A 26,742-nucleotide genomic window follows, 5' to 3' on the forward strand; every position below is an offset into this window, starting at 1 on the left:
TTTTGCACTCCGTCCATGTGTCCTTCCGTCCATCCGTTACCAGCTAATCTCCGGCACCGTTGGCCCGATCCATGCCAAACTTTGCACACACTCCCTGGATGCCAACAATGAACCTCTGCCCCAAATATTCCTCAACGGCCTGTTATAACACCACCATGAGGCCGATTTAGGCAAAACACATTTCTGTAGATTACTCATACACATTTTATCCATACATCACACAATTCGGTATACACTATCTCCATAGTCATGTGATCAACACGGAGCGGCACCATTTCCCATCCTGATTGGCTAAGATTGGCTTCCAAAGCTCACACGATTGGTTCGTTTCTAAAAAATGCCACAAATCAGTGTGCAATTTCTGTGAAATTATACACACACATTTCCACTAGGCCGAGGAAGACATGCCACAAATTTCCCGCCCAAAACAGCCTCACGGTGGCGCTATAACATTCCTGTTTTTAGCTACAACTGCATCGATCTGTATACAACTTATGTATGCGCACTCCCTAGAGGCCATGGAAAAACATTGTCCCTTCATCCCTCCACATCTGCCGGTTATAGCGCCACCATGAGGCCGATTTCTGTAAAACACATCGTTAGTCGCACAGATTTCATCCAAATCTCACGCATGATCTGAGTCTGTAGTCATGTGATCAAGACGAGTCTGTTGGATTTATTCTACACCGATTGGCTTACACACTAGCTCTATAGTCATGTGTTCAAGACGGATCTGTCCGATATATCATTTTCCATCCTAATTGGCCAACATTGGCTTTCAACGTTTGCAGGATTGGCCCGTTTTGAACAAAAAGCCTCAAATCATCCAATCGCCATCCAAGGCAAGAAGAAATGGCACCCTTTTCACATTGGTCTATTATAGCTCCACCAGGAGGCCACAACCTGACCTGGTGGAGACCTGTGCCCGATGGGCACTTTATCTAGTTTGATTATTGAAATCGTTTGACCATATCACTCTTAAGGGTCAACCCAATGACACATAAGACTGTTCAGTGTTCACATCACTCTCACCTCCTACACAGTGGAGACATGCATACACACACACACACAGAAGGGATCGCACACCCCCAAATGATGGACAGGAGTCAGGACTCAATGCTTCATGTTTATAATATATAAAACGATGTACCGGTATATTATATGATATCTCTTCTCAAATTGTGGCTTATGAGGGGCACCTAGGACCTCCAAATGGCAGATCTGCAAGCTCATAGCGCGCCACTCGGTGGCGCGCTATGAGCTTGTAGATCTGCTATTTTTCAATAGCTAAAGTATAACGTAATGCTTAAAACACCAAAAGGGGTTCCCGCCCAAAATGGGTTAAAGAGCTAAAGGTGTTTACTGAACAAAACAAATACTTCCTGAAGTACAGTTAAAAAATAAATAAAGAGAACGTTTTAACCAAAGCGATATCATGTACCCGTCCTTTAATTAAAACTATACCCTCACGGCCCACAAGTTAGGTATCACTGTACAGTACAGACATTTGGGATATCCTGTAAGCATAAACATGAAATGAAATCAAGGAGCTCACATGAAGGCCAATGGTTCTTCATTCAGGAAATGTATTTATTCTGCTTACTGCAAAGCAGAGTGCCGAGCCGGACAGGCATTGAGAATGGACCTACATTGAACTGCAATTACAACATCAAAGTTACATTTCTTCCCCCCCCCCCCCCCCCCCGATTTTCAGCTTTTACAGATTACTCAAATGAACAGAAAAATTTAAGTATCAACCAAAAGAGGGCAAGCAAGCCATTAAACGTTCCAGTAATCTAAAAAAAACAAACAAAATAAAATGTTAAAAGCCAGAACACAATAAAATTATCTAAACAGTCATGCTTTCAATAAACCATTTTTTTTAAACCTTTGCAAGGATATAGCATTATTTTCATATAGTTATTCATATTAGAGCTAGGTTTAGGGATAACTCCACTAACACAAATGTCTCAGGAATTAGTCATTTTCAGAAATGTAGTACAATGCCACATAGATCTACTGCCACTTGTATTTTGCACAGAAGGGAGAAATTATATTCAAAAGCACAAATTGAGGGGGAAACAGTTGACCAAATTGGCTGTTTCACAACAGTCAACCTCTGAATGAAACTATACAAAACATCAACATAGGCAAGTTAATTTGTACCTTTTGTTTGTGATCTAAGGTATAGATGTAACAAAGATAATCTGTCTCTACTTAAAATGTGTGAGGAATGTCTTTCCCCAAATAAAAAAGAAAATAAATCTGGAAAAGGAATTGCGGAGCTTATTTGTGAAGCATAAAGGATAAAAACTTGGTTTAGCTAGGAAAAGTTTAGGTCCGAACCATCTATAGCTAAAATGTTACAGCAAAAAGGACAGGTTTTGGTTTCTGCAGTACCTAATAAAGCACTAGTCACCACCAGGTGTACCTAATGAATCACTAGTCACCACCAGGTGTACCTAATGAAGCACTAGTCACCACCAGGTTATGTCCACTTTACATGACCAAGCAAAATGCAATACTGAGACTCAAGCCACTACACAGGAGGCAGAGCAAACCCATCTGTTAATTGCAGTGACAACATAGAGGTACATTTATATATACACATATATAGACTACTTTAAATTAGTATGGGAAGGGAAGGGGGGGTTCTGCTGCTGCCTAGTAGCTCTCATAATCCTTCTTGTCTTTCTTTCCTTCGCCCTCAAAGCTGTCTGTGCCATCGCTGTTGTCACGCCGACGCTTTCGGGTGTTGCGGATATTGAAGCGAGGGTTGACCTGGGGCAGGGGGTCCATGCCCAGAACCTTGTGGATCTGACGGAATGCAAGCAGCCGCAGAGCAAACTGTGCAACGGACAGGCAGAAGAGGAAATTACACAGCAGAAGTGACTTTTTGCCTGGAAACTGTATCTCGGCCATTATGCGACTATATTGATCAGTGATTATGCAGCTGACGTGCCATGTATTTTTATTGTTTTAAACAGCTTTCAACCCGTCCCCATTTTGGGAATGTCATTATAAGAAAAATCTAAGTTTTCAAAGGAATGCCGATCTGCAAGCGTACAATGCACTGCGATACATTCTAACTTGTAGATCAGCTATTTTTGGAAATGTTTGAATATGGCTCAAAGTACAGTATAAAATAAAAACTTAAAAAAATACTAATACAAATTTAAGCTCTGTGTGTGTCATACTGCGACAATAGCTGCGTTCACTTCCCGCGTTAACGTGTCTTACTTGTTAATTTTCTTATTTCTCAAACAGAAAGTTTTAACGCATCTAAATTACAAATTGATTTGAAAATTGTCCCCTTATTTTGGACAAAATATCAGTGAGAACATTGGTAATCGTTGGGCTCTCCAAAATTGAGAGTGGACCAATTATCGGACAGTCAGGCTCAAAATAAAGGAAAAGCCTATTTCTTTATTTTTTCTCCTATCCTTTATGAGGAACAAATGCTGGCAACCTCATCCATGTCACTCAAAAGGATGCAACTAATGAAGTACCTGTGCACTGGAGGTGATGTCCTCTCTCTGCTGCTCTCCCATGGTTGTCAAGGTGTCCGTGGGATTCTTTTCACAAGGATCTACCAAACCTGGACCACCTGTTGGAAAACACTCGTTACCAGCATATTCAATTGTCCTGGACAATACCACCTTTCAGTATATCCTTCTGACTTGTGCCATATTCAGGGTTCCCACACATTTAAACTTTTCCAGAATATTGAACCCAATTTCCAGGCCTATACAACAATCATTCAGCACAATAATCAATATCTTACTCCCATGTGCAATGCCCAAAGACAGGCACTGTAGCAACAATAAAGCATAGAATATAGAACGCTATAATTCTATTCCAATATTTTGCTACACCACCTACCCTAGGTGACATTAGGCTGCAATCACGCTGCCCGTTTGGTGAATAATTGTTACATATTTCGTGCAATGTTTTGGTAAAGTTTAACAAAATCAATAGCCATAAGCAATGCATAACCAACTAGTTTTATATCCATTGAGATAGGTGCTGGGTAATTAATTACACCACCTGCCAATTGTGTGACCCAAACTTTTGTGTTTCCCTGGTCAATTGGTGATGACGTCTGCGGTAAACGTATTTGTAAAATCAGTTCATCGATTATTCCGGCCCCCCTCGCCCGGAGAGAAAGATGTCAGTGTGTATCTCTTGAAAAAGTGGAGATAATTGACTAAATACACGTTTTGTGCCAGAACTTTCACATTATAAAACTAGGACCATTTTTCACTCCACGTCTTTGGAATTATTTAATGGGTAATGGGGCATTTATCACATTTATGCTGCGCATCTTTCATTTCTACCAGGACCTGGTGCAAGCGATCTATGCCTGTGATACATGAAAATGTACGAAGGCACAGGCATTCTAGGTCTAGGGGCCTGGCCTCACTAACTTTAGTTCTAGAACTAGTTCAATATTTTAGATTCTTGGAACCTTCGCGCTTTCATGGAACCGGCGGCCATTTTTTGTTTCCCGTTCCATGGAAAAGGGGCCAATTTGACCTGGCTTCCCACTCTGCCCTGGCTTCCCGTGCTGGAAAAACGAGCACTCTTATCATAATTCCCCTCGTTTCTCAATAGGGGCTGTGGGTCACACAAGGCAAAACCATGTGAATATGAACAGAACCATATCTTACCGGGGAGCAAAATCCCAGAGGAAATACATTCAAAGACTCGTCTCAGTGCGTCACCTGGGCTGAGGGGGGCAGACGCACTGCTAATGGCCTTCTCCACCAACAGTTCCAGGGCCTGAAGAACATGGAGAAGAAGATAGAACATAGATCGTCAGTCAGCACAAGTTAAATGTTTGTCTTAAAAACTTAAAACCACTTCAATACTCTATAATGGAGTCTAGATTGTGTGATCAAAAGTTTGGGGCAAGTGGTTCAAGGTCAAATGCTATGGAAAAGGTCCATAACCAGGTCAAAAGAGTTTGACATGACATCAAAAAGTGGCAGATATTGGATACAGTATTGACATGCATAATTAATTATTAAATTGGCTAATTGCTTTATAATCAAGTTAGCCCTACCTGTATATAATAAAACTTCTACTGGCAGCAGTGATATTGCAAACTATAATTTTAGACAAATATGAACAATTCAAACAGCTGTTCGATGCAACAAAGACTACTTTAACTGGCAAAACAAAATGCTCAGCCTCATCTCTCAAGCAGTCCAAGGTTGTGTTCACAGTTGCCCATCACCTAAATGTGCGTGTTCCGTCTTCTGAGAGACTTAAACATAGTATAGGGGCTACACAAGAAGCAGTTCTGAGATCTTAGGGGCTACACAAGAAGCAGTTCTGAGATCTTAGGGGCTACACAAGAAGCAGTTCTGAGATCCAATTGATGCAATTGTTGCAGTTCTGTGTGCGTGTCCAACAGCAACTAACTCTCGCTCACACAAAGCACGTATTTTCCTCCACTCCCCAACATTAGTCTGATTTTGGAAGCAACAAAGAAATGCATAAACATAATGCAATGCATTAAGATAAGAAGGCTTACTTTACTATCTTTAGTACAAGTCTTTAGTGCTGACATCAGTCCAGGTATACAAAAGCACAACGAAAATGTGGCTTTGATATGGCAGCTAAAGAAACTGACATACAAGTAATTTGCTCCCTTGTGAATCTATACCTCATATATTCATCACACCCTCCGCAAACTGGCCAACACCCATCACATGACAAGCACTGGAGCAATGCAATCCACAAGGCAAAAGAAAAGTGGGTAAACCAGACCTCGAGGAGATCAGTCGAGAGTGAGGCAAAGACAACTGGACTATTGTTGGCTAGTGGTGGGTTCAATTAATCGATATGGCAATATATCGATGTATATATACTCCAAACGATATGTGATCGATACAGAGGCTGCTATATCGTGTGGGCGATGCAGTTTTGATATATGGTGCACATATGCAGCTACCGATGGTGTAGGTGCAATGTACAATAAAGCCGAATACCAACGAAGTCACAACTCGCCCCAGGCGTACAGCCTGCATAACTGCTCAGCCTGGTATTCCTAAACGGTTACACCTAACCTTAATCTCAGGAAAACGGTGCCAAAACCTAACCCTATTTTTAACCTCAGTAAAACCATGTCTAACCTGATTCTCTGTAAAACAAAATAAAGAATGCAAGAAAGAGGGAAAAAAAAAAAAACTAGGACAGGCGTGTTTTTGGGTGAGCATTCTGGATACGATAAAGCCAAGAGGTGGTTTATTTTAATTTAAAGATCTGTGGGCCCAATTATGCCCAATTTGTACATGGTTGCAGAAGGAAAATAGATTTAAAAGCTGGGTTGTGAGCCTATAGATTAGTCTTTTGAATAACACCTTTTAGTACCATTTTAGTCATGTGAAATTGTTTAGTCCAAGTAGACTAAATATCAATATTTAGTCTTGGTGTCTATATGGACAGCAAATTCTGATTTAGTCCTAGTCTTTTGAACACACAATTTAGATTTAGTCCAATTTAGCATTTAGTCATCTGAAAATCTTTAGTAAAAGTAGTTGTGCACCAGTATTAATATTGTTGACAAAGTCAAATCACCCCTTGCACCCTAGGAATACAACTGAGTTTAATATCATGTAGGAAGTATAATTGTAGTAATATGGACACCATAACTCACACTGATACTCACCCATCCGGGGAAGGCTGACCAGGTGGGAACTCGCTGGCAGAGGTCCCTCAGAATACGAATGATGATCACACATGACTGAAGACCGTTGGCTCTAGCCTTTTGATGCAGTGAAGTCAAGTTTAGTGAGTGACCCAAGAGCCATAACAGAGACAGGGATCAAACAACTGGATGGATTCTGTCAGAGGTCCAAATACTACTGCGCAAAATGGAAGCTTCCGATTAGCTTTGAAGTAATTTTGGAGGCTATGATAATTTGCAATCAGCCACCATTCCCAGTAGTATTGTACCTCATCGTTAGTAAAAGGGGAGTTCAAAGTTTGCAAGATGAACAAGGAAGGAGGTGCTTTCCTTGTCATCTTCTAAACCCTGACCTCAGGTTTCTCTCGAGTATCTCACAAACGGGTACTTAAAAAGTACAAGAGTCCATCTGAGAGGATAGTATAGGGACTGAAAGAGCCATGGAAATCTGCTTTACTTTTCTGGTGCATTTGCTTGATCGGCATCACAGTAAACTAATCAGACATTCCTTTTTCTCTCAATCCCTATTCTACAAGTCAAATAAATCAATCACAAAATACAAACGCTCAACATGAAAGCACTTATTGATGACACTCTTATGCAAAGTATACTCTGCAGCCTTATGGAATCACATTGAACTAAAAAAATATATATATATATACAGTACTTATGGAATCAAAAAAAGGGAATACAAGGATGCCAGTTCTTTGTTTAGAGTAATATGGATAATTCTAATCAACTTAAAGGTTTAGCATCAATGTATAACAGACATTAACCTTGACAGCTATTGTAGTTCTAGGCGGCATCCTTGAATATTTGTATCGTTTTCAAATAGTTACGATTTGTTTTCAATTATCAGATGTTCAATTTACCGTTAAATAAAAGTAAAACCAAAAGGGTAAAAAAAAAAAAAAATTAAAATGTTATGCATAATCACATAAGGCTACAATAAGAAAGTAAAATGATGTTCCAACCTGGAACCACTTAGCGTGGCGCAGAGCAGCCAGGGCGTCAAGGCATTTTTGCCTGTCCAAGACGTCCGCTGGGTCTTTCACCATACCCGAGGTTACATCTAAAAATGGATTCGAATTGTCAAGATGGTGGATGAGGAATGGGTGTTTGACCAGGTCAGCGAGGCTGCCGAGAACAAACACATTGCCACACATACCAGGTGTTTTTGTCCCCTTCCCTCACATGACAATGCACTGTAGGGCTGCTTCACAACTTTCAACCTGACTATTCTGGGCTTTGTTCTAAGTGTTATCAAAAAAGGCAAAAAAAAGAAAAGAAAAGCATATCTACAAGCTCACAACTTGTTGCAGATGCAACACTTTGTGAGCTTGTAGATGAGCTATTTTCGCAATCCATCGTACAAAGTAGTATGAAGGGCTTAAGTGGGTAACAACAGACATAATATACGTATATATGCACACTGGCCACTGGATCTTACATCAACTTTGCCACCATATTAGTTCGGGAAACTTGCCATATCTCCACTGCAAGAAATATGCCTGTGTCATTTTAGTTAGGGCCATGTATATATATTTAAACTTAATTGGTTCGATAAAGATATTTGGTATTTAACACTGCATCTTTAATGTAGCCAAAGTATCACATATTTGTATGCAACATAACATGTGTGGCATTGCAACAAATCAAATGGTGTAAAATGTTTCATAGACAAACGTGCAGCAAGGAGGCACAGCCTGACCGAACCAATATGGCGGCCACATTGACGCATCACTCCAATGAACAGCAGTGGCCAATGCGGTATCTACGTGTAATATCTACCGTTAACAGCCTAAACGTTATGTCCCAAAGGGTCACTTGGACTGATAACTGTACTTCACACACACACAATCATGGCTACAGACATGTCTGAGGTTGAATGATGGATGTAGTTATTGTGGATTTGGCATTATGATTATGTTAGATCTTAGAAGGGATGCGTGTGTGTGATTAGGACTCGCATACTTTGCAGTCTAGACATTGCAAGAGAGAAAAAGGAAGTGATGTAATGGTAGTTATCTAAACAAAGCCAATACCATTTTATCAGGTAATTCAACTACTATGTCTTACAAAAAAATAAAAAGAGGGGTTAAACAAAGTAATCTTATCAAACAATGAAATAAAAGCTAATATTTTCAATTAGCTAAATATTTGAGTGCATTTGTGTGGTGCCAATCAGTAATTTGCCCTGAGATTTCTATGTTGAAGGCTGAATTTATACTTTGTCATAGGATGGCGTTGCATGCTGAAAATGGCTATTTTTGGCATGCGACACCATCATATGATGAAGCATAAATCAGGCTATGGGCTACCAACGGGCGAGGTCATGGTTATTCGAATGGACATGGGTAACGAGGAGGAAGTCATGAGCGCAGTAATGGCTTTCTAAGATAGGACCTGATAAATGTGGCGTGGAGATGGTAGGTGTGGCAAAGTGTTTGGGGTAGTGGGGGAAACCTTGGTCAAAAATCCTTCCGGAGCTGGTTGGGCCACACCAAGCTTCTGATGGCAGACAGGTCATTTACAGATCGAGGTTTTTCTCTTTTGTATATTTTTCCCCACCCAAAGAAATAAGAGAGAGGGACTTTGGGCTGGACTTGTAAGAATAGCTACGGATACAGAGGCAGCGATGCGTGCTGGAAAAAATAAAACGAAAACATGAAAGCTCCCAGCAAACAAAGGGGGTTAGGACATCACTGCATGCATACCTAGCATCAGTAGGTTGGCAATATATATTTTTTTTTTAAACAGTCATTGTATACCGATGGCTGTACCCAGGTCCAACCAAAGATTCCTCTGTCATAGTCTTCCTCCCTGAAGTTGACCAATACTCCCCTAAGGATGCTTGGAAATATATAGACTGAAAAATCTCTAGCTTATATGCATTTGCTTTACCCATCCATTGCAAAAAATAAAATAAAATAAAGTTTAACACAAGCCATTTTATAGAGTTACTCAATTAAATCTATAATGCACCCAATTTGAGTCCCACGATAAGAGTATGGAGGACACCAAATCCCTCAGGGGAGCACTTCTGAACAGGGCACCTCAGCATGGTGAACTTCTCGTCAGACAAAAGGAAGATTTGTTTCCTGTGGGGACATGTGACCCAGCTTCCGCTAGCCAACATCCTCTGCCTGGCTGGTTGGAATTCTGCCCTGTGGCTAAATCCCAATTTGACAAACGGATGCACAATTCGAACCCTTGCACGAATGCTCTGATGAACATTTATGCAAAGTTTCGAGTGGCACACAAGTGTGTCAAGTTAAAATTCTGCCACTTGCTAATCAGTTCTCCACAATGAACGACTTAATTTGTTTTTTAGCTTTTCATTAAGACAATTAGAAGAGTATGGAGCCATCAAATCAGAAAGCTGCACCCACCACAAAAATCATAGCTTGTCATTTAGATTTGTACCAGAGCAAAGACTGAGTTGTAATTTGATATTTGTCTATGGTGGCGTTTAAATGAACAACTTCCACCAAAACTGACTATTTAACTCTTCTAAACGAAATCCCCCTACTGGTCACAAATATAACACTTACAAAGCCATGAGGCTTATCACCGTCCTTAATTAAATTGGACCATATGTCACATTTTTTATATATTTCACGGCTGTGTGATGCAATCACTGCAGACAGTGACATACACCCACAGATGGCCAGACTACAATAGTTTAGATAGCGCTTTGCAGCTCAACTAGTAATACAATTTGACAGATGAACAATGAAGTGATTACTATAGGGCTCCTGCATATTATGCAGGGCCCTCATTTTAACTCGGACATTACTTGGGCACAAAACACAAAGTTACAAGTCAGACATGGGCCCAGGTACAAATTTAAATTAGAAGCTGTAAGGGTACAGCTTTTGCGTTGATAGTAGCACCATAGAAGACATGTATTTTAAGGAGTAACAGCTAGAAGAACCTGTGGTGCCGCTTGTTGTAAGTGGAAACAGAATCCCCTTGAACACAGGAAACAAAAATGAATCTTACCTGGGCGATAACTAGACTCAACACAATGCAAACACTGATCATGCATCGTTTTAAAAGGGATAGCATTTGAGAGGCACTAGAAAGTTACAGAGCAGAAGCCTAAGAGCAACGCTGCTGGCATATTGACCCCGCGCCGCCCCACTCCTGCTGAACTCACTGTGATTAGAGAGCTTGCATCACTGTAACTGAAAAACTACTATGTGTCAAGTATATATTGAGGCTAGTTTGAGCAAGCTTTGACACACTGCAATCTAATCACATTGGAGCAAAAGGCGCAGAGGACCACAAAAAAGATTTTTTTAAAGAATAAAAAGGGGGAAGGATCAAGAATACAATGTTTGTATTCAAACTTGTGGTGGGCATGAGAAATACATTTCTCATTCTAAATTGGTACCCTTTTCCAAAACAACTGTTGATTCCTTTAAGTGCCAGCAGGGTCAGGCTCTTCAGGACATGAATCAAAATATGGAAATTAATCTCATAGGGATGTGACAGAGAGAGAGAATTGAAAGAGAGAAGAATAATTGAGGAAATAAGGTCGCGGTGGCTTTTCCAACCTCCGTCCCGTCCGCCCTCCTCTCGGATAAGGGGTGACGTCAGCGTGATCGTCACTTGCATCTTGGGCTCTGCGCCAGACATCAGGATAATGGCCGCTTCCTCGATGGAGCCTGTAACCTCATATTTCTCTGGCGTAACAATCTAGAAAGGAAGACACGCAGTAGACCCAAACGATGTCAACGCTCATTGTGTGGCATGACGGCAGGCATTGCACATTTGTAGTAGGGCTTTGGGTAAAAATAATCAAGAATTGACATGTGACATTTCGGCGATACCGTCAGTTGCTTGGGAAGGTGCTCAACGATGCGGCTAAGGAGGCTCTCGGTGGGTTTCTCAGAGCAGAGGAGGACCAGGTTGACGTTCTTGTCCCCACGAAGGAGCAGCCCTTTGGCCAGGACACCCACCCTCATCACTCCCTTCAGTGCTCTAGAAAGGACAAAGACAAAACGTTTTTTTTAAACCAGCAGTGATTTCAATGCTTGAAGTTTAAACACAGAACCACATGACGACACAAAGACATTGAGGATCTCTCTCAGATGCCTCACCTGTCTTTAGCCACTTCTTTCTTCTCCTTATCTTCTTCCTTGACCTTGTCCTGGTCAGTGATGATGTCCGACACCAGTTTGAGGGCGCGCTCGGTGATGGACACAATCTTTTGGATAGCTTGGAGTTCATCCTCCGAGGGATAAATGGCTGCATGCTTGGTCATTACGTAGCGATCGTCTGAAGAGTCCGGGCGACGAGGCGGCTAAAAAAAACAATTAAAAAAGAAAATTGTGGAGGGGAATAATATTCATTCACACGCCAAAGAAGGAATCACAATGAAGATTTCAATTCAGTTAATGTAAAAAGTTAACTTTCCTCACTAGACAATGCTATAACATGACCAAATTACTTTAGGACAGTAATGCAATGAGTTACTAGAGTAACCCAAAACTGCATAAAAAAAAAAAAGATCTACAAGCTTGCAAGCGTCGCAAAAGCCGTGCCATGTGAGCTTGTAGATCTGCTCTTTTCACAGATTGCCTACTGTCCATGTTCATCTCACAACTCCAGACTGTATTTGTGCCCAGGACCTACCACGGGTCCCTGAGGCTGAGGGATGCCAGGCATGCCAGGACGGACACCCAGGAGACCTGGTGGACCAGGGGGCCCCTGAGGATAGCCTCCGTCGGGCATGCGACGCCGATCGTCCCAGTGGTGCTCTTCTTCCATGCGTCTCCAGTACATGTCCTCTTCATAACGCCTGGACAGGTTGGGAAAGAAAACGGTGACCAGGGAGTTCAGCCTATTAGACAGAAAACCTCCACTAACCCAGGGGTCTAATACTTGGTTCCTCGTTTAGAGCTTTGCCGAAAATAGACAAGTCTACAAGCTTGACCGTGGTGCAGCCGGTCAATGGCCGATTCATCGCACCTCATTTCCATTCTCCAGCGCTCCTCCTCCTCTCTCCTCCTCCAGAACTCCTCTTTCTGCATCTGCTTCCTCATCTTCTCCTCCTGAATCTTGCGGGCACGGATGCTAGGCTTCACCTCCACCTGAAGGTCAGGGTTCACCTTTTTCTACAAGACCAGGGGAATAGAAAATGGTATAGGACAGCATGATCAACTTAGGACGTATCGTCAGTCCAGCGTCCTGGTCCATTTTGATTACTCGCTTTGGTCTAAAAAGCGGTCACAAAAACCTTTCCCAGCTATAACATGACTTGAAGATCAGTTCTTGTCAGCAAGCAACATCAAGCAAAGGCAATACATTAGAAAAATTAAGAACCTTGTACTGCAGTCGATGCCTCCTTCCCTTCAAATGCATCTCCTTGGCGTTGGGATCGTTGAAACTGCATTCACACAGCTTGCAGTGGAAGCGGATGACTTTGCCTTCATCGTTGCGGACCTAAGGATACAAACATTCAAAATGTTCAATTACATCTATCGCAGCGGGTTCTTTTAACGAACCAATAAAAAATGAAATCATATGGCTCTTTGGAGTCGATAGATTTTGAATTAACTCCAATGTGGCGTTAAATCTGTGCACAGTTTGCATGCAAAGTTTAGCACTGATTGGTCATACATCACATTCCGTGCTGAGCCAATCATAATTGTCATTCCAGCCAATCACAATTTGCGTCCTCACTTTTGTCTTCAATATTTGTGTTTGCACAAACCCGGAAAGCTGGGCGCAGGAGCCCCTCAGAAAGTGTTGGGGGTAAAAACTAAACACTTAGATTTTCGCCTTGCTACAAAAGAAAACCCACAATTCAACAATATAATGTATACTCCGTAGTATGACTGTCGCATGCCAAAAATAACTGCGCTACAAGCAACGTGTTGTGATGAGACAGTGAGAGACACTATAGCATGTAGATCAGTTATTTTTCCCAAGTGAGACATGAGCTGAATACCTCTTCAACGTAGTCGTGTCCAACAGGCTGCACGTCATTCTGCAGTGCAGCCAGCGCTGCCGCAGACAGCGAATCGGACACATCATTCTTAGTCTCTAGGGCAGCCGAGGATGGGGCCATGGGCTTGGATATCTCCACCGCCTTTGTCTCATCCGCTTTCGCAGTGGTCTGCAGTTTATTTCCTCCTGTAAAGTGGGGGGGGGGGGGGGTCCTTTAGTCTAGTATCAAACCTTGCATCTCAATATTTCATAGCCAATTTAGTCGCGGAAATAGGTGACGGAATGTGTTGTGAGCTTGCAGATAGCGAACAGGTAACACATGCGATGAAACCTCAAATCGTAGGTTAATATGCCTTGCATACCCATTACCAACGAGAAAGGTTTGTGCCATGAGTACATTCACACAAGGTAAAGTCAATAAAGCAGCATACAGTATTTATTTTTATTTGTTCAGTTCTACGGGCAATTTATCTCTACATGCAGCTATGGTTTATTTTTGTACAGCTTATAGAAGGAGAGCAGGATGGCATGGTATCAACCAGTGTCCACTAATGACTTCATCCTTATATTGTAGCCAGGCCTTATCTTTCAATCAAACGTTACTGTAAACTTGTCATAGACATTAGCATTAGTGAACACCCAGCCACTAATTGTAAATATACAGCCAAAACTATCCGAATTGATTAACCAATAAGAATTTGCAAATAAAACAGTTGATCATGCAAAAACAGTTTTCTATTAATCTCATTCAAAGCTTCTTAGTATTGGTTTACTTGAAACAGGTACATTCCCTTTTCCTTTAATCTGAAATGAAGAGTCACTAGTTCAGATGCTATGACAAATGGACAGCGTACAAATGCAATAAATCACATTTAAAAAAAGAATACAATGACCGTTTCCATTTTCAGGGGCCAGGATTAGGAGTGAACTCAGCACCGACATGTTGGCCATGTGACTGTACGGTACTAGGTCATAGAGTTGTTATTCTACAGGGCACAAAACTTGGAAGAAATGTTTGGTTTGATAACACACGGCTGGTTGCCGTCCATCACTACACAAGTTGGCAGACCTATCCAGACACTGGCATGTAGCATTTGAGCGCAAGACGCTCTCTGGGAAAGCAGCAAAGTCTTTCTTCATTAGCCCATTTTGGGCAGGAACCCCTTTCGGTGTTAGCATTATGTTATGCTTTAGCTATTGAAAAATAGCAGATCTACAAGCTCATAGCGCGCCACGAGCTTGTAGGTCTGCTATTTTTGAAAGATCGAATAACGACTGACATAGAAACATAGCTTTTTCAGAAAACTGTCAGGATGTAGAAGACATTTTTAGAATCTGATCTCAGGGCAAAATGGGTTAGTGATGAGTGTTTGAACCACTTTCAACCCGGTGTCCACATTTTCAGCATCATTAGGTGAAAATTGCCAATATAAATGAATTATCCGTTTTTTTTGCTGAATGTTCGCACACTTCTGACACGCCCAAAATAGGGACACTAGGATTCATGTGGTTGAACCGGTTAAATAGAGAGCTATATGATAATCAAACAGGATTACAGCTTCAAAAGCACAGAATGAACAAAGGTGAACAATGAGACTATATTGACATCAGGACCTACTGACCGACAAAGTTGATCTTGGGGGCCGAGGCCTTCTTGACGGGGGCGGTGGAGTTGGCGGACGACAGACTGTTGCCGAGCGCGCTCTTGCCGAGCGCCCCGGCGCCACCGCCGCTGCTCACTATGTTGACGGGCTTCAGGTAGGAAGAGTTGTGGGTGGAGGCGGAAGCACCGGAGGAGGTAGCCTGCATGGACAGGGACGAGGAGGAGGTGGTGCTGGAGCTGCCCAGGCCAGAAGAGGGGGTCTTACTGGGGGCGGCCGTGGTGGAGGAGGAGGTCTGGGTGACCACGCTGGGCTCCGTGGAGGGGATGGGTTTCCCCAGCTTGGTGTGAAGCTTCACCACCTGGGGGGAACGGAGCACACGGCACAGAGCAACATGGTTTAGGGGTTTGCCATTTAAAAGCAGCCGTCCAAACGGCGTTCTAAATGACGTTTTATTGTGTATTGTAACGTTTGTTTATGACACTTTAAAAATAAATATTTTCTCGATCCATCTATTCAACTTGTCACCGTTGTTCATTTGCCACCCTATGCAGCATGATAGCCATTGCATGAGCCTCATGCAGATTTGCTGTGTGGCTTTGATTGAGATTGAATACATTCCAGTGTACAGTACAGCCAATGCTCCCATAAATCTCAAAATTGGGAACAGAACATGCAACACACATGCCATCTTTGCTCTAGTTACCCAAACACATTAAATCTAAAGTTCCCCTTCTGACTTATGAAGCTGTAAAAAGATGGCACGGTCCCATACTGTATACGACTTAATAAGAAAAGAGATGATCAGATACAGTTCTTTCCTTCCAAAACACCTGAACCAAGCAATGTAAGAATGGTGTCGGCTTGTCAAAAATATGCGAGTGGATGATACGTGATAGTAATAAGTGTGTATACATGGGTTGGGAGGGGAGCATAACCCATTTGGTGCGGGAACTCCTTTTGGTGTTAGCGTTATGTTATGCTTTAGCTATTGAAAAATAGCAGATCTACAATCTCATAGCGCGCCACCGAGTGGCGCCCTACGAGCTTGTAGGTCTGCCATTTTTGAAAAATCGAAGAGCGACTGACATTTTTTTAGAATCCGATCTCAGGTCAGAATGAAAAACTGTCAGGATGTAGAAGACTTTTTTTTTTTTTTTTTTAGAATCTGATCTCGGGTCAGAATGGGATAACATGACGAGGCCCCATTCATTACCTTCTGATGCTTGGCGCCGCGGATGTGTGCGGCGTAGGCGTCGGCTCCGGTGCAGGAGACGTCACAGAGCTCACAGCGGAGCTGGTTCTGGACGCCGCGGGCAGAGCCGCCGGTTCCTCCACTGCTGCTGCTGCTGGTGCTGCTGCTGCTCTGAGACACCTTGAGGGCCGCTTCCTTCTTCTTGTGCTTCTGGCCCTCCAGGTGCTCCTTGTATGTCTGGTTGGAGAGAGAGAGAGAGAGAGAGAGAGGGCAGGGGAGGTTTACCATTCTTCATTTGAGATGTAGGACTTGGGAATGCAGTCCATCGAATCATGCATCGAGTCATTTGATCGCGACTGCAACTTACAATTCAACTTCTGTGCTTTCGTATTGAACTAGAGAGAACGGGAGTGAAAATGCAGCCCCCACTGCAAAGTATGTTAAACTATCTAATTCGAGCAGTGTAAATGTAGAATTTATATACAGCTTTTAAGAGGTACTAAAAAAACGAAACAAAAACGCTTGTAGATCAGCTTTTCTTTTTTTACATGTTGGACACGCTTGAAAAATAGGGCGGTGTGGTTAACCCATTCTAGCATCATGTCGTGCTTTAGCCATTTAAAAATACCGCCACCGAGTGGCGCGCTACGAGCTTGTAGGTCTGCTATTTTTGAAAAATCGAACACAAACAACTGACATTTTTAGAATCTGATCTCAGGTCAGAATGGGTTAATCAGACCAGTGTGTGTGTCCAGTGGAAACCTCGTATGAATCTGATCTCAGGTCAGAATGGTTTAATCAGACCAGTGTGTGTGTGTCCAGTGGAAACCTCGTATGAATCTGATCTCAGGTCAGAATGGGTTAAAGCGCTTGAAATTCCCTCCGGTCTACAGGCCAACGACCAAAGACACTGACATGTGGAGTATGCTCACCTGCGGGCCGGCACAGCTGATCTTGCACACGTCGCAGTAGTGTATCTGAGGGGGTTTCGGCGGCTGCTTGGGGCGGAGCTGCTTGCTCTGGAAGGGCGGCTTCTTGGTGAAGGTGCTGCCCGTCCACGCTGCCGTGGCGGCCACGGCGGCCACCGCCTGCTTCTGTTGCTGCTGCTGCTGCTGCTGCTGGTAATACGAAGAGGCAGCAGAGTACACAGCGGCCTCGTAGCCCGAGTAAGACGTACCTACGGGGGGCAGGAGGCGAGGCAGACGGGCAAGCGATGATTAAATGCAGTCAAATCATTTGTAAAGACCTACAAGTCTAATTCTGCAAGCCACAGATTTTCAGAAAGAAATTAAATTAAGTGTTTCACAGCTGTGACCTTTAGACATCTTCAATCCTAAAAGCTGTTTTACTGTTTTGAGTGACAAGATTCTCCATCTACGCCCAATGCAACACTGCCTGCATACGTTGAATGATGGTCGACCGAAGAGAGTTTCGTGGAAGCAAACCGAGTGACAGCCCAATAGTTTATTGTATTAAGCCATTCTGGGCAGGAACCACTTCTGGTGTTCTAACCATTCTGGACGGGAACACCTTTTGGGGTTCTGTACAGTATTCAAAAATGTAACATTTTTGATGCCGCTATATAAATATTTGAAGTTAAAACTTAGGTCAGTATTTAGAAGGCGTTTTTAAGAATCGGCCTGAGTCCAAAATGGGTTAAAGCAAACGTGTTGCAATAAGTGAACCATGTAAAAGAAAATAATATGCAATAAAATGCATATATAGCACCCAATTTCTATAAGCTAAATTATAACGTGCTTAAAACACCAAAAGGGGTTCCCGACCAAAACGGGTTAAAACGTAGTTCCGTTTGGTTTTTAGGATTCATAAACAAAATAAAGGTACACAGTGCAGATATGACAAATTACATAATTGAATAGCATACTTAAAACATCTGTCCGTTTCCAACATTTGAGGAAAATGTTTGAGAATATATGAATATGATTATGCAAAACAATATTTCAAATAATTGCCATTAGCCGATTATGTAACAATTGTGACAGGCCTAGTTACTGCTGGCATTTCCTTACCAGAATATGTGATAGCGTTGGTGCTGTAGGTGGGGCTCTGGGAGTACGAGGGCACTACGGAGGCTTAGTATGTGGGTAGAAATTGGATTAACAAAACTTTCCCCACAGATACTGCTAGGTCATGACATTTTACAAAAGAATAGCGATTAACGATCCAATTGCATTAAAAAAAAACATTTGTTTTCATTAAAAAAAATACAATGCAGATATGACAAAAATAATGACATTGAATGAATTTACACTTGAAATAGTGGAAATAGTCAACAAACTCAAAACGTGCCTTTTCCACAACTTAGCAAAGGTTTTGAAAACATATGAACATGATTGTGACAATTATGCAAGAAATGTTTTTATAACAATTGATTATTTAAAATAATTGTGATTAGGCGATTATGTATTAAGTGCGACGGGCCTAGTTACCGCTGGCATTTCCTTACCAGCGTATGTGACCGCGTTGGTGCTGTAGGTGGGGCTCTGGGAGTACGAGGGCATCACGGAGGCCCCGGCAGCGGGTACGGGCTGCACAGTGGACGACACCGGGTAGATGGAGAAGGTGGAGGCGGCCTGGCTGGGTGTGGCCGGCTTGATAGCGGTCACCTGTCGCGCCTGCTGGGTCTGGGTGTACGGCGTCATCCCTTGCGTGTAGGCCGGTTTCGGGGCTATAGAGGGAATTGGAATAGTCGTTTCACTTGCACCTGGAAACAACATGTTGCGGGCAAACTGGGGCATGTACGTCATTGTGAAACCATGTTCAAAAAGTAGCAGATCTCTACACGTTTCGCGAGGACCACACTTCCCTAGTGTGAAGTGATACTTGCGATCGATTCTGACCCGAGATCGGATTCTAAAAATGTCTTCTACATCCTGAGAGTTTTCTGAAAAAGCTAGGTTTCCATGTCAGTCGTTCTTCGATTTTTCTAAAATAGCAGACCTACAAGCTCGTAGATGAGCTTGTAGATCTGCTATTTTTCAATAGCTAAAGCATTGCATAATGCCAACACCAAAAAGGGGTTCCCACCCAAAATGGGTTAAATCACTACACACTAGGGGGGCACAGAACCCACAAATGCAAGCGCATTGATTTGCTTACATGTGTACACTCTTCAGAGTTATGCTTGTCCATAGCCTAATAATGCACACCAAGCTGGAGGTCATCAAAGTTTACCAAAGCTTGAGAAGCACAGCTCTAGGAAGACGAGTCCGGTGGCGTGTTGAGCGTACCTGTCTGATAGTAGGACTCTCCCACTGTGGGCTGGGGCTGTGCAGCAGCCACAGCAGACGTAGCGATGGGCTGTTGGTAGTATTGCTTGGGGTCATAAGCAACAGCCGGAACTGTAGACCGCACATACGAATATGTGTCCTGCAGAAGGCAAACGCAAGCAATGTTAGAGTACAGGCCATTTGAAAACCAAACTCGGCTAGGTTTCATAGCACAGTCAAACAACCAATATCCGACACAATCAGCCATAAGGAAATGTCCATTTACAAAAAAAGGAAAAGTTCTCAATGGCAGCTTTTCCCTTGATTTTATTGTTCCCTCGTTAAAATTCCAAGCACTGATCCGCCCCATGGCAAACGAGACAGCTTTTACTATACACTTAATAGTACAGACTAGTCTGTGCAATGCATGGTCACTCACCACTGATGAACATGGGGAACTGTACCGTTGTCAAAACAAGCAAACTGTCCTCCTCGCCCTCACAGGTGTCTAACAGCCTACGGTAGCCAAACTTAAGCATCTTGTGTGAAGGCTTTTCCACCCTTTATAAAAACTATTAGTTATAAGAATGCCAACAAACTGTTTTTCCACATTTGAATATGCATTATAAAAAATTATGATGCGGCGAATAAACCTTCAAATCAGGGTAGGCTACACGGTATATAATAGAAATAGACGACCACAAGTAAAACATATCAGTTTAATCCTTTAAGGGTGGATGATTAATCGGTTTATCATCATAGTATTTAGCAAAGTCTGCCTTAAAATGCAATGTCCTGGACTGAGCGGTCCAGCCAGTAAACCAGCCCGTCGGCGTGTCACGGGTTCGAGTCCCGAGCCCGTCTGCCTTTGCAGCATGTCTTTTGTCGAATTACTGTCTGTACCCCATCAATAAAAATAAAAACGGCCTATCGGTCTGCATGTCTGGGCTCCTGGTGCAGCCTGAAAGCACATTCGAGTCCCGTACCCGACGAGCTTTGCTGCAAGTCACTCGCCATCTCTCTCTCCCCCTCCCTCTCTTTCTGAAACTAGCACCTCTCCACTCACCCTACACACTTCCACTCGGTTTGAGCATACATATATAAATAATAGAGACGGCACTGGATGGGAGAGGAATCTTAGTGCCGTCTCCATTATTTATATACCGGTGTCTATGCTCAAACAGAGTGGAAGTGTGTAGGGCGAGTGGCGAGGAGTTAGTTCATACGGGTGTGATTTTTAGCTTAGATTGACTGGCCTATAGGGCCCTTAGTTTAAACAGAGTGGTGAAACTCGTGTGGGGGTCCCCGGAACTTCCAGACCTGTTCCGGGGCGAGCCGCCGCATGTCCGAAACGGTCAAGAAATGACAGTTACCGTGTGGGGGTCCCCGGAACGCGCTCAGGGGGCCGGGCAGGTTCCGGCGAGCCACCAAAACGCTTGGTGGTGAAAATATATTTCCGTGCTCAGCCCCAGGGACACAGCCCCACACACAGCCCGCCACACACACACACACACACACACACACACAGGAGTGGTTGCACCACTCAAAAAGGTCCTGACCCAAACAAGACCCAATAGTAATCGTTCAAGGTTTTTGTATGATCCTTACGGTCATCCAAATGACAGAATTTTATACATTTTGGATCATGGTAAATTCAGGGGTTGAAAGTTGGAGTACCATTAAAAACCTACAAGGCAAAAATAAATCTAATTTTAATTATGCTTTAAGAAGCATGTCATGTGTCAAACTAAGGGCTTTGAATTAGGCCAACTAATACTTCTAATATCAATCATGAAAACCCCCCTAGTTTGACACATTACTACTGGTTTCCTGCCCATCTCCACTTTCCACCATGAATAAAAAAGGCAAAAGGCACAAAAACAATGGGCAATATATAAAAACCTGGAGCCAGAATCACATTTACTGTACAACAGCTGCAAGGTAAACCCCATTGGAAACCTGTCGACAATATCAGTATCCATCCATTTGACCATGCAAATAATCGGTAATGGGATATTAGTATTACCGATTATCGTGCATAGCGTAAAGAAGAGGGGATTCGTCTGCGGAAATTCAGCTGCTATTTGTAATAACGGAAGCATCTGGATACCAGAAGGCCATTTTGAAAGGACAATATAAAAAGCACAGCATGTACTGAATCACAGCTTATTTCAATCTGTCTTAAGTTCTGACTGGAAAAGCACTTCTTAAATCAATTGTAGCACTGGTATGACGCAACCAATAGATTACTACATTGTGATCCCTGCCCACTTTCCACAATTCTGCCCTTCTCAGTTGGCGCATGAAGGGACAAAGAATTTGACAAAAACAGTCAGTGTTTCTAGTAAATGACCAAAGTTAATTCATGAATATAATTTGTAGATATTCATTCATATTGTACTGTATCATTTGCACACACACCGACTGTTGCCCTTTATTGCACGTCTAGTTATCTATGCCGTCAGCAGAATGCATTAGACCACTTTCACGGGATGTACAGGATCATGTTCATTTTGAAGGACAATGAAGTTTTGAAATGTGAGTAAAAGCTTGTGATTTTCTATGCTGCTTTTAATACAGAATAGCCCATCTACAAGATCACAATGCTTCAACATGGCAAGCGCCATTCATATTGTTGCCCAAGGCTAAAGTGCACGTCCAAAAGAGAAATGCTAGGTTTAAAGTACCGTTAAGTGCTCCAAACAAACATTAAAAATCCCATAGACTTGGCCGACAGATGACGTAATCTTCAAAAGCCATGCAGTGACTAAACGCAGCCAGAAATATGGCAGTCAAATAATTAGTTTAAATCCTCTTTTGATAAACCTATGCACACCCTTTATTTATTTTTAATTAATTTACATACAGATGATACGGTGCAGGGGACTTTACCTGGTAGTTCTGAGAGGTGACTGGAGGTGGGGGTGGAGGGACTTCAGCTTGACGCTGGGCATAGGCGCTGTAGTCCGTTGCCGCGTGCGCGGGCTGGTACCCTCCGTACGCCGCTGCCGTGGCGGCCGCCACAGACACCGGTGCCTGCCGTACGGCGACGGTGGCGCTGGGGGCATAGGCGGCCGCCACGGTATGAGCCGCCACCGGGGCCTGGTGTACGGTATAGCTGGCGACCGTTGTTGGATGAGTGTAGGCTACCCCGGCTCCTGGCTGCTGACTGGAAGGAAACGGGAGTAGGCATTAACTGGTGTTCTCTCAGGCAACCAGTTTGTGATTTAGGACTTCAAAGTGTCCGCACAATATATATGTACCAACGGTTTGTTGTTCTTTAAACAACAAGTTACTTAAGACAACGCGAACCCCAGTAACACAGTTTAACCACTGACGCCAGACGCCATCATGCAATTAATATAATAACATTTACACACTGCAATGGCTCACTGCTCATCCTTAAAGCCTATTAATGTGTTTGGTAAGTGCTTTGGTATCTCTGACTTGTGGGAGGCATTTTGTCTGAATTAGCCAGTTAATAATTCAGACCACTTCCTGAGGTTCTTCCACATTTGTCCAATAGCTCCCTTGTTGCCATTGCAGCAAACAGCCAGCTGAGCATGGAAAATGTGTCAGTTTCTTATTAACTCCTTCAGCAGCACATTTAATATCAAGTTTTTGTCGCAAATTGCCACCAGCTGATTTGATGAACCGGAAGTAACAAGCAATCATTTCTAGGGCACTCGCTTGTGTTTTTATCACAAGCGTTGATACGGTACCGCACGTTCTTTTTATTGAGCTCCTAAAACATAGATGTTTTGTACGATAATCTGAGCCTCAATTCAGAGATAAATGCCGCTAAAGTGTGGACGGAGGTAAAAGAATCAATGATGTCACCAACGCGGAAGCAAACTGTTGCCGGGCGACGGAGAGTCGGACGCGCCAAGAACCGCTAAAAATTATTCAAGCGATGCTGGATGCATTATAAATGCCGTCCAAGGCGATCTAAGACTTTTATAAAAGGTCGTCCAATGTCGCCCTAGGCATAGAATGAGTAGATCCAGTGTAGATGAGGTCAGGCTGAATCAAGCAAGGCCAGTGACGTTGAACTGTTTTCAATGTAGTGGGACTCTGAGTTGATTGAAGTGGTCATTCAAGTAGGTCCCAAGGAAATATAATGGTTCCCAAATGAAATGTTAGTTTTTTTTGTCTTTGATCTTAATGGTTATTTATATTCATGCATGTAGGAATGATAAGAAATTTGCCAAATTTCAAATATTTATTCATGAAATAAAAACGATACGAAATGTGACATCTAAGGCTTTTAAACAAGTTCAGAAATGTAATTTGACTTCGGCCTCAAATTGCCAATTTTTTATTATATTTGATGGTGCACAAAATGTATGCAATAACTATGTATGTAATAACTGGTTAGCACTCGTGAATCGTTACCAATTGTTTATAAGTTAACAGGGTTAATTTAAATAATGTTTCCTCATCGTTTGCAGTGTGACCCATTACACCTTCTAATAGTTATTATTGAATACTTTCAAACATGAAATAATGACCATATCAAACGTATAAGCCAAGAATGCATCACATTGCGACGTGATGCTAGCGTGTAGATTAGCTGTACATTAGTGATAGTCAGTCACACATGTCAGTAGCATGAGGATGAAGTGTAACATCACTGTTCAGTGTGACGTTGCCTTCAGAAGTAGTCAGGAATAGATTAACGTTAACAGACTGGAATTGATTATGTAATCAGTCTCTGCATCGATGCCGAGTTGCCCACATCCGCATTACAAAGCATCTTAAAAACAATTAATTTCAACAAATCTGCTCACTCCCATTTCAAAGTGGTACACGGTCAGGTGTGTGCTGTGAGACAGTGGTGCATTTGTCCAGGGGCCCAAGAGCTGAGTTAACAGAGAGAGGCATTGCCCTGGCTGATAATGCTAGAGATAATAGAGTTGGATTTGCATGAAAGAGCTTTCAGCTGCAGCCAACACGTTCTAGCCAACCATTTTGATTTGAGCACCAAGAATGTGCCCATAAAATGCTTGAAGATGCAGTACAACTAGATAATAGTTTTTCGGAATAAATGGGTTAGGTTGTTTAAAACATGAGAGTCAAACCATTAACATTACAGCATGGATAACTATCGAGGCTTGCCATGGGCACGAGTGTCTGCGCGTAACAGACAAGCCAAAATGTCGATCTGTCAAATCTTGCTGGGACCTACAGTAGTTTTGTCACATGTTTAAACAAGATACAGGCCTATGTGCATCCAATAACTTCTATTTTAAGATGATCTGAAAAAGGTATAAAAGTGCATCTCATATGCAGAGTTGGACATCAATAAAAACAATTCAAATTTTACAACATTTTGGCTGCACTGAAAAATCCACATTTAGTCATTTGTTGGGTTAAGCCTATTCAAGTGTTAAAATCCTTGTCAAATCAATGAATGCATTTTCTTTTATAGCATCAAATCTTTGTAGAACCAAACAACCTGGGTGGAGACTGGAGACCAAACAAATCTATAGTTGGGTATCAACATTTTGTTCAAGTATGAACCAAATGCAAAATGCGGAGTGAACATTAAAAGTGACTGAATCGGAATGGACTCAATCCTAATCATTTAAGTCTCCAGTAGGTTTCCTATAATGCGTACAAAAAGCTAGTTTAAATGCTACCGCTTTCTTTTGTTGTCAAGGAAAACACATGAGGTTGCCATTACATTTTTTTTGACAATATGATATAACATTAGTTTACAGTAACAATGGTGTGTATGTGACTATTTGTATATATAGTTTATACTGGCACGAGTATAATCTGGTAGATTTAGTCTGTTAATGCTTATGAAAAGCATCAAGAATAAGATTTTTTTATATCTAAACATTTGACCTAATTTCACCATTGATTCCCCACAGTGGCCAGGGGAGATATGTGTGCCCTCTGTGCCTCAGGCAGTACCAACTTGTCAACCAGTGTGTCCTAGCTGACAGCAGGGCCTAGGCGTCTCAATGGATGAGTACTGAGAAGAGAGCTCACCTCCAACCACTAGGATTAGTAATACTTTTAACATACTCTGCCATACAGATGGGTTGAAATAACGTTTTATTCATTCAAATAAAATATTCGGATGGCAGCTTTAAATGAGCACGGAGGGTTATAGTATTATGCAGCAGTTATAGCTGTGGTGGTGCCACCGTGCCAGTGGTGGTGGTGGGGGAGAGAGCAGCCTGCCGCCTCAGCAGCACAGACGGACTGCGGCCCCCTCCCCCAACCTGGAACAATGGCGAGCATCACCATCACCAATGTCACCAAATAATCTGTGCGACATGAATGATGCAGCCCTGATGAAAGCAACCACTACGACACGGGGGATGGGGGCAAAACATTCTAACCTCCTGCACTTCTTACCTGTACTGCGCAGCCCCACCGTGGGTAAATCCAAAGTAGTTGCCGGTAGCCATTTTGGCATCTTCACCAAGCCGGCTGGGCACTGTGGAGAGAGAGAGACGGAGGGTGAGCGCTACATGCTAAGGCTGCGCTAAGCTAGCCAACGTTAGCATTGAGCTCCATGGAGACCCTGGCGGAGGGGTTAACGCTATGCTAGAACTACGCCAGGCTAGCCAAAGTTAACATTTAGCATCACGGACTGGAGGAGACTCGGGTGGCGTGTGAGAACGCTAGGCTATTAACGAGTAATAACGACACGGGGGTGTTGTCACGAGCGCCGCGGATTAGCAGAGCTACAGGCTCACAGCACGTCGCATCGGCGAGTCGTTGTGAGTTTATAGGTCTGCTATTTAATCGCTAGTAGCAGGCTATAGCCAATATTAGCACGGCGGCTAACAACCGCGGAGAAGCTAGGCAGACGGACTCATCGCGGGGACTCACCCCTCCAAGGACACATGAACAAATACGCATGCATAACATGCCGTTAACGCTCCATTTCTAATGATCCCTTGTGGACATGTCGTGCTGCGCAATAAGAATATTATTATACTCACCATAGGTGAAGGACACTACTGGACATATGGGAATCATTGGGGTTCTGTTCTCTCTGTGACGATGTTGAGCGAGCAAACCTTCTTATTTATATGATCG

The 26,742-nt window shown here is 42.8% G+C and overlaps 1 protein-coding gene across 5 annotated transcripts; it reads right to left on the reverse strand.

Annotated features, from left to right (window-relative positions):
* Window positions 1-1,113: 1,113 nt before the first annotated feature.
* Window positions 1,114-26,742, reverse strand: zfr (zinc finger RNA binding protein). 5 transcript variants are annotated; one of them, XR_013964268.1, is made up of 22 exons: window positions 26,646-26,742; window positions 26,053-26,134; window positions 22,573-22,849; window positions 19,702-19,840; window positions 18,918-19,139; window positions 18,481-18,543; window positions 17,383-17,627; window positions 16,472-16,687; window positions 15,277-15,616; window positions 13,656-13,840; window positions 13,028-13,147; window positions 12,674-12,819; window positions 12,338-12,503; window positions 11,803-12,005; window positions 11,533-11,683; window positions 11,257-11,398; window positions 7,669-7,766; window positions 6,665-6,772; window positions 4,671-4,782; window positions 3,510-3,607; window positions 2,432-2,847; window positions 1,114-2,400 (listed from the first exon to the last, which is right to left on the reverse strand). XR_013964268.1 is itself a non-coding variant. In XM_080766598.1 (22 exons), the coding sequence occupies exons 1-22, from the start codon at window positions 26,680-26,682 to the stop codon at window positions 2,665-2,667; spliced, it is 3,258 nt and encodes a 1,085-aa protein (XP_080622724.1). In that variant the 5' UTR covers window positions 26,683-26,742; the 3' UTR covers window positions 1,114-2,664. The 5 variants fall into 5 exon arrangements, 4 of the variants coding, with proteins under 4 accessions (XP_080622724.1, XP_080622723.1, XP_080622722.1 ...); XM_080766598.1 differs by having other exon boundaries at window positions 1,114-2,847; window positions 22,573-22,696; window positions 22,772-22,849; XM_080766597.1 differs by having other exon boundaries at window positions 1,114-2,847; window positions 6,677-6,772.

The sequence above is a fragment of the Protomyctophum bolini genome (assembly GCF_963924005.1).
Source record: "Protomyctophum bolini genome assembly, chromosome: 6".
NCBI classification, from domain to species: domain Eukaryota; kingdom Metazoa; phylum Chordata; class Actinopteri; order Myctophiformes; family Myctophidae; genus Protomyctophum; species Protomyctophum bolini.